The sequence below is a fragment of the Sinocyclocheilus rhinocerous genome, unplaced genomic scaffold, assembly GCF_001515625.1.
Source record: "Sinocyclocheilus rhinocerous isolate Xijiao unplaced genomic scaffold, SAMN03320098_v1.1 scaffold579, whole genome shotgun sequence".
In the NCBI taxonomy this organism is placed as follows: domain Eukaryota; kingdom Metazoa; phylum Chordata; class Actinopteri; order Cypriniformes; family Cyprinidae; genus Sinocyclocheilus; species Sinocyclocheilus rhinocerous.
Genome location: NW_015666542.1, coordinates 1,008,614 through 1,020,815, shown reverse-complemented (window position 1 = coordinate 1,020,815; position 12,202 = coordinate 1,008,614). Strand labels below are relative to the sequence as shown.

The 12,202-nt window shown below is 36.5% G+C and overlaps 1 protein-coding gene across 1 annotated transcript in view; it reads left to right on the top strand.

Moving 5' to 3' along the window:
- Window positions 1-11,836, top strand: part of mfsd8l1 (major facilitator superfamily domain containing 8-like 1) — an 18,160-nt gene extending 6,324 nt beyond the window's left edge. The window contains exons 4-12 of the mRNA XM_016544071.1: window positions 2,456-2,575; window positions 2,837-2,916; window positions 3,000-3,306; window positions 4,432-4,505; window positions 5,841-6,054; window positions 6,138-6,260; window positions 7,820-7,950; window positions 8,042-8,127; window positions 11,326-11,836. Coding sequence (XP_016399557.1) covers window positions 2,456-2,575; window positions 2,837-2,916; window positions 3,000-3,306; window positions 4,432-4,505; window positions 5,841-6,054; window positions 6,138-6,260; window positions 7,820-7,950; window positions 8,042-8,122 — 1,130 coding nt within the window. The 3' untranslated portion in view covers window positions 8,123-8,127; window positions 11,326-11,836. The remainder of the gene's footprint in view (window positions 1-2,455; window positions 2,576-2,836; window positions 2,917-2,999; window positions 3,307-4,431; window positions 4,506-5,840; window positions 6,055-6,137; window positions 6,261-7,819; window positions 7,951-8,041; window positions 8,128-11,325) is intronic.
- Window positions 11,837-12,202: the final 366 nt, after the last annotated feature.

Here is a 12,202-nt window from a genome sequence, read left to right as displayed (position 1 = left end):
GTGCAGATGGAACCAGTCTAGTTTTAACAGGAGCATGTTTCTCAAGTATTTTGGAAATGGTATTATTATAGATGCTGCATATTTCTGATGGACAGTTGGATAATAAACAATCTGACAAGGTAGAAACCCTTATTGAATCAGAAAAAGCAGATGGATCCACAGAACAGATTTTACGATAAGTGAGCATTTTTTTCACAGGCGATGTAAAAATTGGAAAACTAAAACTGAAGTTTAGTAGTTTGTGATCTGAAAAAGCAAAATCAGTTCCACTAACAAGAATATTATATAAGCCAGATGTACATATAAGATCCAATATATGAACCCTGGAGTGAGTAGCAAAAGTTACATGTTAAGTTAGACTGAAACAGTCCAGAACAGACATCAATTCGTTGCATTGTACAGTGTTTTCATGTATATTAAAATCACCAAGAAAAATTACAGATGAATAACTAGCACAGACAAGAGTAAGTAACTCACTAATCTCAGAGAAAAAATCTGAATGAAATTTTGGAGGTCGATAAATTAAGATTACAGCCATTGATGTTTTGCTAGTCATTTTCAATACAAGATATTCAAAAGATGCAACTTCATGGAACTCAATCTTAGATATTTTGATACTCTCACGACAAACTACAGCCAACCCTCCACCTCTACGATGGAGACGAGGTTGAGAAAAATAGATGTACCCAGGTGGTGTTAAGAGGTTTAAATTAAAAAAGTCATTGGGCACCTGCCAGGTTTCCGTCAAAAGTAGCATGTCCAGATTTGCGTCAATGATAATGTCATTTAGCACAGATGCTTTATCAGTTAAAGAGCGAGTGTTCAAATTTGAAATTTGATTTCGAACTTACCACAAGCTCCGCAAAATGTTGCATTGAAATTTGATTTGAACTCAAATTTGAATCAAATCGACGCCACAGTCTACAGAATGTTGAACTAGAATTTGAATGGATGTGAATTACAATTACCATGGTACAGAACAATCGTTAATTTAACACTATTCGCAATACTTTAAGCTACTGGTACATTTTTTGTTATTAGTTTATTATTTTATTTGGACTCCATATGAATGTATATAAAAAAAAATAATAATGGAACATTAAGTAGTAATACTGTAGCTAGATATTTCATTAGTCAAGATAATTCTTGATGTAAATAACCCCTCAATAATAACAAAGAGACTGTGTCACATTCATCACAAATGTATAACGGGATGTTACTAATAACAGTGATTGAATTGTTACTTGTTTGTAATAAAACCTATCTTATATATGAGAAATTTTCCGACATGCCTGTCCCAGAGAACAACCTCTTTGTTGTTCAGAGATTCTTAAGATTTGTTCAGATCAGTAAGTCACAGAGTTTCTATGTTAATGAACTGCCATTAGTTACTAATCTAACTAGCCTTCAAGTTAATAGTTAAAATACCAGATCAGATGTGCCCATATGTATGTCTGTTTTCATTTCAGCTGTGATTTTGCCCACAATATGGAGGTATCTGCAGACGTTAAATGCCGCACCGTACTTTCTTGGTCTCAGCCTATCAGCATTCAGCTTCAGCGGGCTTCTCGCTGGTCCTTTGTTTGGCTTCTGGTCAGATCGCACACTCACCACCAAGAAAATCATCCTGTTCGCCAATGTCTTTGAGATGGTTGGTAAGTTTGCACTTAAAGGAACAGTTCACCCAAAAATGAAAATGTGCTCACCCTCAGTCCATCCAAGAGGAGTTTGTTTCTTCATCAGATTTGGAGAAATGTAGCATTACATCGCTGTCTCACCAATGGATACTTTGCAGTGAATGGGTGCCGTCAGAATGAGAGTCCAAACAGCTGATAAAAACATCACAATAATCCACAAGCAATCCACACCACTCCAGTCCATCAGTTAATGTCTTGTGAAGCCAAAAGCTGCGTGTTTATAAGAAACAAATCCATCAAGATGTTTTTAACTCTCATTCTGACGGCACCCATTCACAGAGGTTCCATTGGTGAGACAGTGATGTAATGCTACATTTCTCCAAATCTGATGAAGAAATGTATGAATTACTCCTTTAAATGAAGACAACACTTGCAATGTTGGTGGCTTGTGGGTAACATCTCTTTCTGTCTGTTTTTAGGTAACTTCATGTATTTTATGGGATACTCCAAATGGTTATTGCTCTGCAGTCGTCTAGTTGCAGGTGAAGTTTCAGTCTAATTCTTTAAGGTTATGTCTATTTTAATGCTTTAGTGCAGGGGTGCCCAAACTCGGTCCTGGAGGGCCTGTGTCCTGCAGAGTTTAGCTCCAACTTGCCTCAACACACCTGACTGGAAGTTTCTATGCCTAGTAAGAGCTTGATTAGCTGGTTCAGGTGTTTTTAATTAGGGTTGGAGCTAAACTCTGCAGGACACCGGCCCTCCAGGACCAAGTTTGGACAGCCCTGCTTTAGTGATTTAACCAGTTTCTAATGCTCTAGGTATTGGCACTGGCGCTGGGTCATCGATCTTTGGCTTCTTGACTAGAAATACAGCCCCTGAGGACCGTTCGACTGTTTTTGCTGCGGTTATGGCCTGCCGTCAAGCTGGGCTGCTCATTGGTCAGTAAAAATAAATTAGCAGACCATACATGAAAATTAGAATTGCGCATTTCAGTATTTCAGTAGTCGATGCCTGTTTATATTCAGCAAATGTTTTACTCAACATACAACTTAAAAAGTTAAATTTTAATATTTATTATAATACTTTTAAAATACAATTGAATGATTATATATTTATTAATTACAAGTATATGAGATATTTAATTTACATATTACATACATATTTAATTCTCTGTATTTAGTTCATACTTGTACTTCTAGGTCCTGCATTCAATCTCTTTCTCAGACTCTGTAACTTCCAGATCGGACCTTTTACAGTGAACAAATACACTTCCCCTGGGGTAAGATCCTGAAGATTTTCCTGTCGACGTCGTTTGAAGCATCTGGAAACGTACAATAAACAAATATATTTGTTGCGTTTCAGCTCTTCATGTGTCTGCTGTGGATCCTCCTTCAGTTTGTAGTCCTGTTCATGTACTGGGACTTCACTCCTCAAGACGAAACGTGTCAGAGGAACGGAGTGGAGCGGGAGGAGGTGGAGCAGGAGGAAGAAGAGGGAAAACCTTTGGTTGGGCCCAACGAGCTCACTGACTCATACGGGACGGTCACCAGCGTTCAGTCCAGAGCCTCTTCAGTGGCCAACGGAGACGTGACCCATGTTTCCCCTCCGCCTTCACCTCCCCCTGAGGAGATCAACTCCAGTCCTTTCAAGAACTTCAGTGCCAGCAGAGGTGAGAGCAAAATCACGGACTTTCAAAATCAGAATAACAGGAATTCAAATAAAATGTTAACTAGAAAAGGGGTCGTATGATGCGATTTCAAGTTTTCCTTTGTCTTTGGAGTGTTACAAGCTGTTCGTGAATAGATAAGATCTGTAAAGCTGCAAAGACTAAAGTCTCAAACCCAAAGAGAGATTCTTTATAAAAGTTAAGACTCGTCCACGCCCTCCTAAAACGTATCGTTTAAACACGCCCCCACATGTCTACATCACTGTGTTGGGAGATTTGCATAACGCCGCCCAAATGTTTACGCAAAGAAAGAAGGCGTAACTTTTTTTTCTCGCTGTAGTATTGTTGTCGTGGAGACGCTGTGTGTTTCCAAATATGGTGAGGGGCGTGACATTTCCGTCACACACATGAGGTGTTCGGCCAATCACAACACACTGGGTAGCTGGCCAATCAGAGCACACCGCGTTTTTCAGACCAATGAGCTTTGTAAAAATCGACGCATTTCAGAAAGGCGGGGCATAGAGGAGAAACAATAATGTACAGTATGTGGAAAATAAGTTTTTTGAACCTTAAACCACGTAAACACATTGCATCACACCAAATACACAAAATAATGTTCTTTTTAGCAACATCATATGACCTCTTTAAGCAAGCCTTGTTAGCTGAAAATAGGACATTTTGTGTCTTATTAAAAATGTATTAACAATTCTGGAATGGAAAGTGATTTTCAGTTGAGTCGATTGAAATTTAAAAACACCTTTATGCTATTAAAATTTGATAGATTTTTTTTTTATTCAATATTATAAGTAAACAATGCAACTTCTTAGTATACTAATAGGATTGCCATAGAATTTGTTGTTAGACTTTCAAAGCTGCTTTACTCAAAATAACTTTTCTTAAAACCTTAATTTATAAGATGCTTGGTAGTGTTGAACACCACACACTACATGTTCAGATAAGTTTGAAGCACTCTTGATATAAACCAAATCTGGAAAAATAGTTTGACATATTTCAGTGTTTGTTGACTGATCTAATAAAAACAGGTTATTGTACTCTAAATTTCAGACTCTCTATGGGAATGAGTTTGGTTTAAAATCCATCTGTGAGTTTCGTTGTTTCTGCTTTCAGAGTTCCTCAGAGAGGAGGTGGTTGTGCTGTTGGCTGCTCAGTTTATCACACTGTTTAATCAGACAGCTCTGGAGGTGAACACGCACACACACACACACACACAGACACAGGTTTGTTTTTATGGTTTATGGGGACTACAAATTTGTGTCCTCATAAACCACATAAACATGCACACACACACACACACACTCCTAAAGTAGCAGGTTTGGCAAAATTAAGAATTTAATAATTGACACTGTTAGTTCATGTGTTGGAATTTAAATTGAATAGGCCACACTCGCCGACAAATGTTGAATTGGATGAATTTGAATTGAATTTTGACTTGATTTGAATTAAATTTTAACTACATTTTTCACACACTCCACAGAATGTTGGATTGGAATTTGAATGGATTTGAATTGGAATTGGAATTGGATTTGATTTGATTTGAAATTGCCGCACTATACAGAATGTTGAATGGGAATTTGAATTGATTTGGACTTGAATGTGAATTTAGATTTGCCACACATTCCATAAAAGACTGAATTGGAATTTAAATGGATTTGAATTTGAACTTAAATTAGAATTGGTTTGATTTGATGTGGAAATTGAATTGAATTTGCCATACACTTCACAGAATGTTGAATTGGATTTTTGGAATTGGAATTTAAATTGGAACTGAAATTGGCTTGATTTGGAATTTGAATTTGAAACACAATTCACAGAAGGTTGATTTGGAATTTGAATTTAAATTTGCCACACATTCTATAAGACTTTGAATTGGAATTCGAAACAATTAGGTTTTGAATTGATTTGATTTGGAATTTGAATTGACTTTGCCACAAGCTCCACAAAATGTTGAACTGGAATTGAATTAATTTAAATTAGAATTTGAATTAAATTGCAATCGCTGCATTCACAGAGGATTTTGAACAAGAATTCGAATTGCCCACTCACGATAGGATTTTTTATTTAAATGAAATTAATTGTAATTCAGATTCTGATTCTGATAATTTAATTCAGATTTGACATTTTGCAGCAAACCCGAAAAATGTCAACATGCCTTTAAAACAAATTTTACTTATGCAATATAGCACCACAAAGAGTCCGCCACTTTGTTTTGAGTTTTTCCACAGACTTAAAGTAAATTTATTACATATAATGAAACATATTTAAATATAATACTACATATAGGTAAGATTTAAAACATTTAAATTGATTAAATTATTACATTTTTGTTTCTTCTTCCCTAAATTTAAATTTGAATTACAATTCTGCATCCAATTTCTCTATTCAGTTCAAATAATAAAAGGCATTGGAGAATAAAAGGCATTTACATTTATATCTGGTGGAAATCACTTGCACTACTTTATATGACAAATAATTATTTCTTAAGTGCAATATTTTGTTTGATAATATCGTTCCTCTAGACTATGGTGACTCCTCTGACGCAGAAGTTCTTTAACTTTGGCGAGTTGGAGAACAGCATCATGTACTGTGTGTGTGGCGTCGAGGTGATCGCTGGCTTCCTGTTCGTGCGCTGGTTGAGCAAGCGTGTGGCGGAGCGAGTGGTGCTGGCCGTCGGCCTCATCCTCTGCAATATCTCCTGTGTATGGTGCCTGATCTTCCTGGCCAATCCTCAGGGTAAGACGAACACACAGAACTGTGGATGTTGTGGTCATAAGCTCTAAAATCCCTCACAGCTCACAAATGTTTCTTTGGTTCAGGTGGATTTGCGTGGCAGCTGACGGAGTTCATCATTGGTGTTTTCCTTCAGGTCCTGGGCCTTCCTTTTGTGGCAGTCGCCCAGGTGTCTCTCTTCTCAAAAATTACATCAGAGAAGACGCAAGGTTAGTCCTAAGAACATAGTAGTTGCTTACCAAGTGCCTCGAAACAAGTCAGAACACTTGAGGCACGTTCACATTTACCATTCTTCAGCGTCTTTTTTCAGGGGGCAAAATTTAGTCAATGAAAATCCAAGCGAATTGGAACGAATTCGCCATGCAAATTTCGCAATGGGTTCAACGGGTTGGTCACATGGATGTGCCCACAAAATTTTGCTAATCTGAATAAAAAATAAAAAAGTGACTTAATACCTCAAAATACTGGCTTTTCTCTCAGAATTGTGATATATCTCGCAATTCTGACTTTTTCTGACAATTAATTTTTTCTCGCAATCCTGACTTTTTCTCGCAATTGCAAGTTTATATCTTGAAATTATGACTTTTTCTGACAATTCACTTTCTTTCTCGCAATTATGACTTTTTTTCACGCAATTATGACTTTTTTCTCACAATTCTGCTATTTTCTCAAAGTTCAGGCTTTTTCTCGCAATTATGACATTTTTCTGACAATTCACTTTTTCCTCGCAATTCTTACTTTTTTTCTTGCAATTCTTTTCTCTCAATTCTGACTTTTTTCTCGCAATTCTTTTTTCTCACAATTCTGCTATTTTCTCAAAATTCTGGCTTTTTCTCGCAATTATGACATTTTTCTGACAATTCACTTTTTCCTCGCAATTCTTACTTTCTCGCAATTCTGACTTTTTTTCTTGCAATTCTTTTCTCTCACAATTCTATTTTCTCAAAATTGTAACTTTCTTGCAATTTCAAGTTTATATCTCGCAATTCTGACTTTTTCTTGCAATTCTTTTTTTCTCACAATTTTCTCAAAATTCACTTTTTCTCGCAATTGACTTTTTTTCACGCAATTCTGACTTTTTTCTCACAATTCTGCTATTTTCTGAAAGTTCAGGCTTTTTCTCGCAATTATGACATTTTTCTGACAATTCACTTTTTCCTCGCAATTCTTACTTTCTCGCAATTCTGACTTTTTTTCTTGCAATTCTTTTCTCGCAATTATGACTTTTTCTGACAATTGACTTTTTTCACGCAATTCTGACTTTTTTTCTCGCAAATTCTTTTTTCTCACAATTCTGCTATTTTCTCAAAATTCTGGCTTTTTCTCGCAATTATGAAATTTTTCTTGCAATTCTTTTCTCTCCCAATTCTGACTATTTTCTTAAAATGTTAACTTTCTTGCAATTATGACATTTTTCTTGCAATTTCAAGTTTATATCTCGCAATTGTGACTTTCTCGCAATTGTGACTTTATGCTCGCAATTCTGACTTTCTCGAGAGTGCGAGATTATATTCTGCAATTCTTACTTTTCTCAGAATTGTGAGATATAAACTCAGAATTGTGAGATAAGTTACAGTTTTTACCGTTTTTATTCAGTGGTGGAAACAAGCTTCCCTAGTGACCCACACCTTTGCACAAAAATAACTCTCAGGCTTTTTTAACTTTTAGGGGAGACTTTGTCAAGAAACATACAAAGCACCAAACGTTTCTAGTTTTTCTGGTTTCCAAGTCAGTGTTTGCCGAAGTTCAGGCCTGTGTTTGTGTTCAGGATTCAGTCAGGGGATTCGGCGCTCTGTCGGAGGACTGGCCACCATTCTCGGGCCTCTCTGGGCGGGCGGTCTGACCTTTAACCTGTACATTATGCTGGGGCTGATGATGGGTCTGCTCGCCCTACTCACCGTGAGTCCAGATGCACACGTGTGACTGTCTGGAGCAGCTAGTGCACACATGAGAGTATGAAAACACGCTGAGACATCTCTGTGATTGACAGATCATGATGGTGGTGTCATATGAGAGGCTGGTGGCGCCCGTAACTGTAGACAATCCCACAGGGACTGAGTCAGAAGACTGACGCAGGTAATCAAAGAATGATCTTTAGACTGAAGCATACTTGGTATTTGGAACTGAAATCTAGCATACTGCTTACTGGGCGGTATAATATTTAACAGTATGCAACTGTTAAACAGCAGTATGCTACATTTTTGTCACATGACTTAATCACGTTTTTCATCAAGTATCATTCAGTTATAATTTTTTTTCCTGATTTTATATATAAATGTAACTTTTCACTGCCTTGTCAAATATTGAGTCAAGTCAATGAGTCAATGATTTTAAAAATCACAAAGTAAATGTAATTGGTGGATATTATGTATTATATTTTATTCAAAATTATAATCTAGTCAGTGGCTTATTGTGGGAAAAAATCTCTGATTAAATAGTTTGGCTAAATCTTTTTTTATTTTTTTAAGTTTTTTTGTTTTGTTTTGTTTTTTTAACAAAACGGATTCATTGTTCATTAATATTTCTTTATTTCAGTATTTCTTTACTGTTTTAAAAGGACTGATTTAAATGCATCTCTTCTATGCTGAACATGTTTTAATTAATAAATTAAACCTCATTTTGATATCAAAAGAATGAAATTATTATAAAGAAACCCTAGTTAATTATTTTTGGCAAAATCGAATTATTTCTTAACTGGAAAAAAATAAATAAATAAACTGATTCATTGCTCTTTAACATTTCTCCATGTGGTACAACCAGTAAACATAATTAAACTATATATAAATTATTTAAATTGTATAAATCAAAAAAAAATTATGTCTGTAAAAACAAACGTATAAAATGTAAATTAATTTAAATAGTTGTATATTATTAATGTTTATTTATTATGTCATCATGTCTTTGTCAAAATGATATTACGTTTTTTAAAACTATATGAAGCTTACATTAATAAATATTTTTCTTTTTTAGGGGTTCAAGTGCATAGCGCCGAAACCCTATTGTAATTGTTAAGATTTTCAAAGATCACCATTCTGACATAAAAATGATCGGGCAGCCCAAACCGTAAGGCGTAGAGACCTGAAACTTTGAGGGATGGTAGTACCCTCACCTTCTACAACGTCACCAAGGCTCGCCCCAATCGGCCTGACGGGGGCGCTACAGCGATCAAAAGAACGAAAACGCTTATAACTACTAATCCGTCAGTCGCAGGCTCAAGTGTGTTAAGGCTTGTTCACACCGGGACGAATATCGCGTGCGATTATCACCGACGTTTAACGCCTCGTGACTAAACAATGTGAGTGCCAATGTGAGTGTGCACACCGACGCCAAAACGCGATGCGTAAAAGCATAATTTTTTTTTAAACGCCTCGGGCTCGTTTTTTTTGGTTTGATGCGCCGCGTTAAAAACTGGCCGACCAATGAGATTGGCGCTTTTGTTCACGTGCCTGGAGCTGCTGAAGTTACAGTAAAACACGACTTGGTGGCGCTCAAGCACAACAAAACGGTCTTGCCGAGCACATATTGATACCTAACGACGAAGAGGAAGTAAGTAGACCAAGAAGATGCATCGATGCCAAGATGAATGTAGAGCTGCTGGTCTCATTGGTGTCTGAACACAAAGGGCTTTATGACAAACGTGACAGCGACTACAAAAATCTCAATAAGAGGGAGTTGTTATGGAGAGGAATTGCAGATCAAATAGGATTCGATGTGTACCGGGGTATTTCTGTTTTTCATTAAGCGCCATCTAATGTCAGGGAGTGAATTTGCACGTTCACTCTGCTCATTGCCAGCGAAAATCGCTTGGGTATGAACACAAAAGACGTGGCGAAAAACGTTGGCGATAAGCACGCACGATAATCGTCCCGGTGTGTACGAGGCTTTATATCGCTGGAATGGAATGGCAAAATATTCGGCTATTTTCGATTTTTTTGAAAAACCTACTTTTGTGAACTAGTCCTAGGTTCTTCACTCGAATTAGAACCAAACCAGTGCAGAAAAATTTTCTGGAGAGTGAATAGCAATAAATAGCAAAAAAAAAAAACTTTAGTTTTCGATTCACCTTCTCAAAGGGACACCAAAACGTTCGAAAGGGGCGGGTCCACTTTTACTGAAATGGCTATAATTTTTCAACAGGATGAGATATTTACACCAAACTCGATATGCGTATGTAAGACCTCAATCTGAGGTCACATGAGAAAAATCTCGGAGTCTGGCCACTGTGTGGCGCTATAACAGGACAAAAATATAAAATGACTATAACTGCATCCGTTTGTCCGATTGACTTGAAAATTCACATGCATTGTCTTTGTCCAATGTGCCATAAGTGTCTATGAGGACATTCACGTATCTCAAAAATCATGGCTGCCATCGGCCAATGAAATCTGAGCACCTATTAGACACGGTTAACAGAGGCCAATTGGAACAAAACTTGTTTGGCGTGTTCGGCCCATGGCCCTAAACGTCTGTAAAAAATTTGAAAAAAATCAGCCACTGGGGGGCGACATCACATTTTTCAAGTGTGTAAACGATTGTATATTGTGTTTATGTGTGTCATATGATAGAACTTTGCCCCAGGAACCACTGATGTCAATCAAATCGTTTGTTAATTAATCAAGATTGTTAAAAAAAACACTACTTTTGCGAACTAGTCCCTGTTTTTTCGCTTAACCTCCAGAAAGCACTGAAGTACAATTCTCTGGGCTCTGTAGGTCAATAATTATCAGAAAGGTTGATCTTTAAACTTTGGTTAGATATAACGGGGTCGTTTAGGACAAATGATTACATTTCAAAACCTATAAATCCTAAACTTAAACTCAAAACTTCATGAAACTAGGCGAGCACATGCAGCATATGATTCTAAAGAAGCATGCCAACTTTTATGGAGAATGTGCTATAGGTGGCGCTATAACAGTTATACAGGTAAATAAAAAAAAAATACCTGGAATTGCCAAAAATGCCCTTTTTAGTCATTGATTTTAGGTAGGAACAGGCTTGCTAAATAATTAGTAATGTCTTTTCTCATGTTTGCTTAAATGCCTTAAAGGGCTTGAACCCCGGTAAACACTGCTTGCAGCTATATTTTATTGTTATTATTACACTGAACAAAATTATAAACGCAACACTTTTGTTTTTGCCCCCATTTTTCATGAGCCGAACTCAAAGATTTAAGACTTTTTCTATGTACACAAAAGGCCTATTTCTCTCAAATATTGTTCACAACATATATAATGGCAATCTTATTATTTAACAATGCTCTTTCCTTGTTTGTAGGTTTGACATCAACTAGCTTGTGCTGTTGTCGGTGACCAAGCTGATACTGAATCATTTGACTCAATAAATCTTGAGAAATCAGTCTAGGTTTGACGCACTGACAGATGTTAATGCAGCTCCAGCTGATCAGTGACAAGTGGACATCATCTGGATTCACTGCAGCAACAGAAATAAATGCAGTGAGTGGAGACATCAGGAGTGGGTAAGACCAACATAACAAGCAGAATGACAAAAGCAAGCGCGAGGCTGATGGATAAATGAGGTGAATCTCTGGATGTCTTCATCTCTGCTCTGTGCAGAGCTTTGATCAGGGCAAAGACTCTTTTGATAAATGGACGTTTCTGCTATATTTCCTATGGAAGTTCCAGTAGATGAAATGTTTTAGGGTTAAGAACGAAAGGCCAAATCCATTCATGTGCGTTATAATGTTTTTATATTAATAAAGAGATTAATGCAATTAGTTTAGGACAATATAGATTTGTTGCTGATTGATTATTTAATAAAAGAGAATATTATTACTTATGTGTTTTTGAAATGATGCTGAGGCTGTTTGTGTTAGAAAGCTTTAGGATTTAAAAAAAAAAAAAAAAAAAAATCATATTATACAACCTTATGCCTAAAGTACCAGGGCTGCATTAATATAAATTATAATTGGGACAATACATAACCCCATTACGTCTCATTACATGTGTCTTGCAACTCTGACTTTTTTCTCGCAATTGTTATTTTTTCTTTCTGCCACAATGAAAAAATAAAATAGGTAACTGTGACTTTTTATTTCATATTTCTGACTTTTGTCTATTTACTATTGTCCTTTTCATTATTGACGCACTGTTTTCCTATTTAATGCTGTAAAGCTGCTCTGACACAGTCTGTA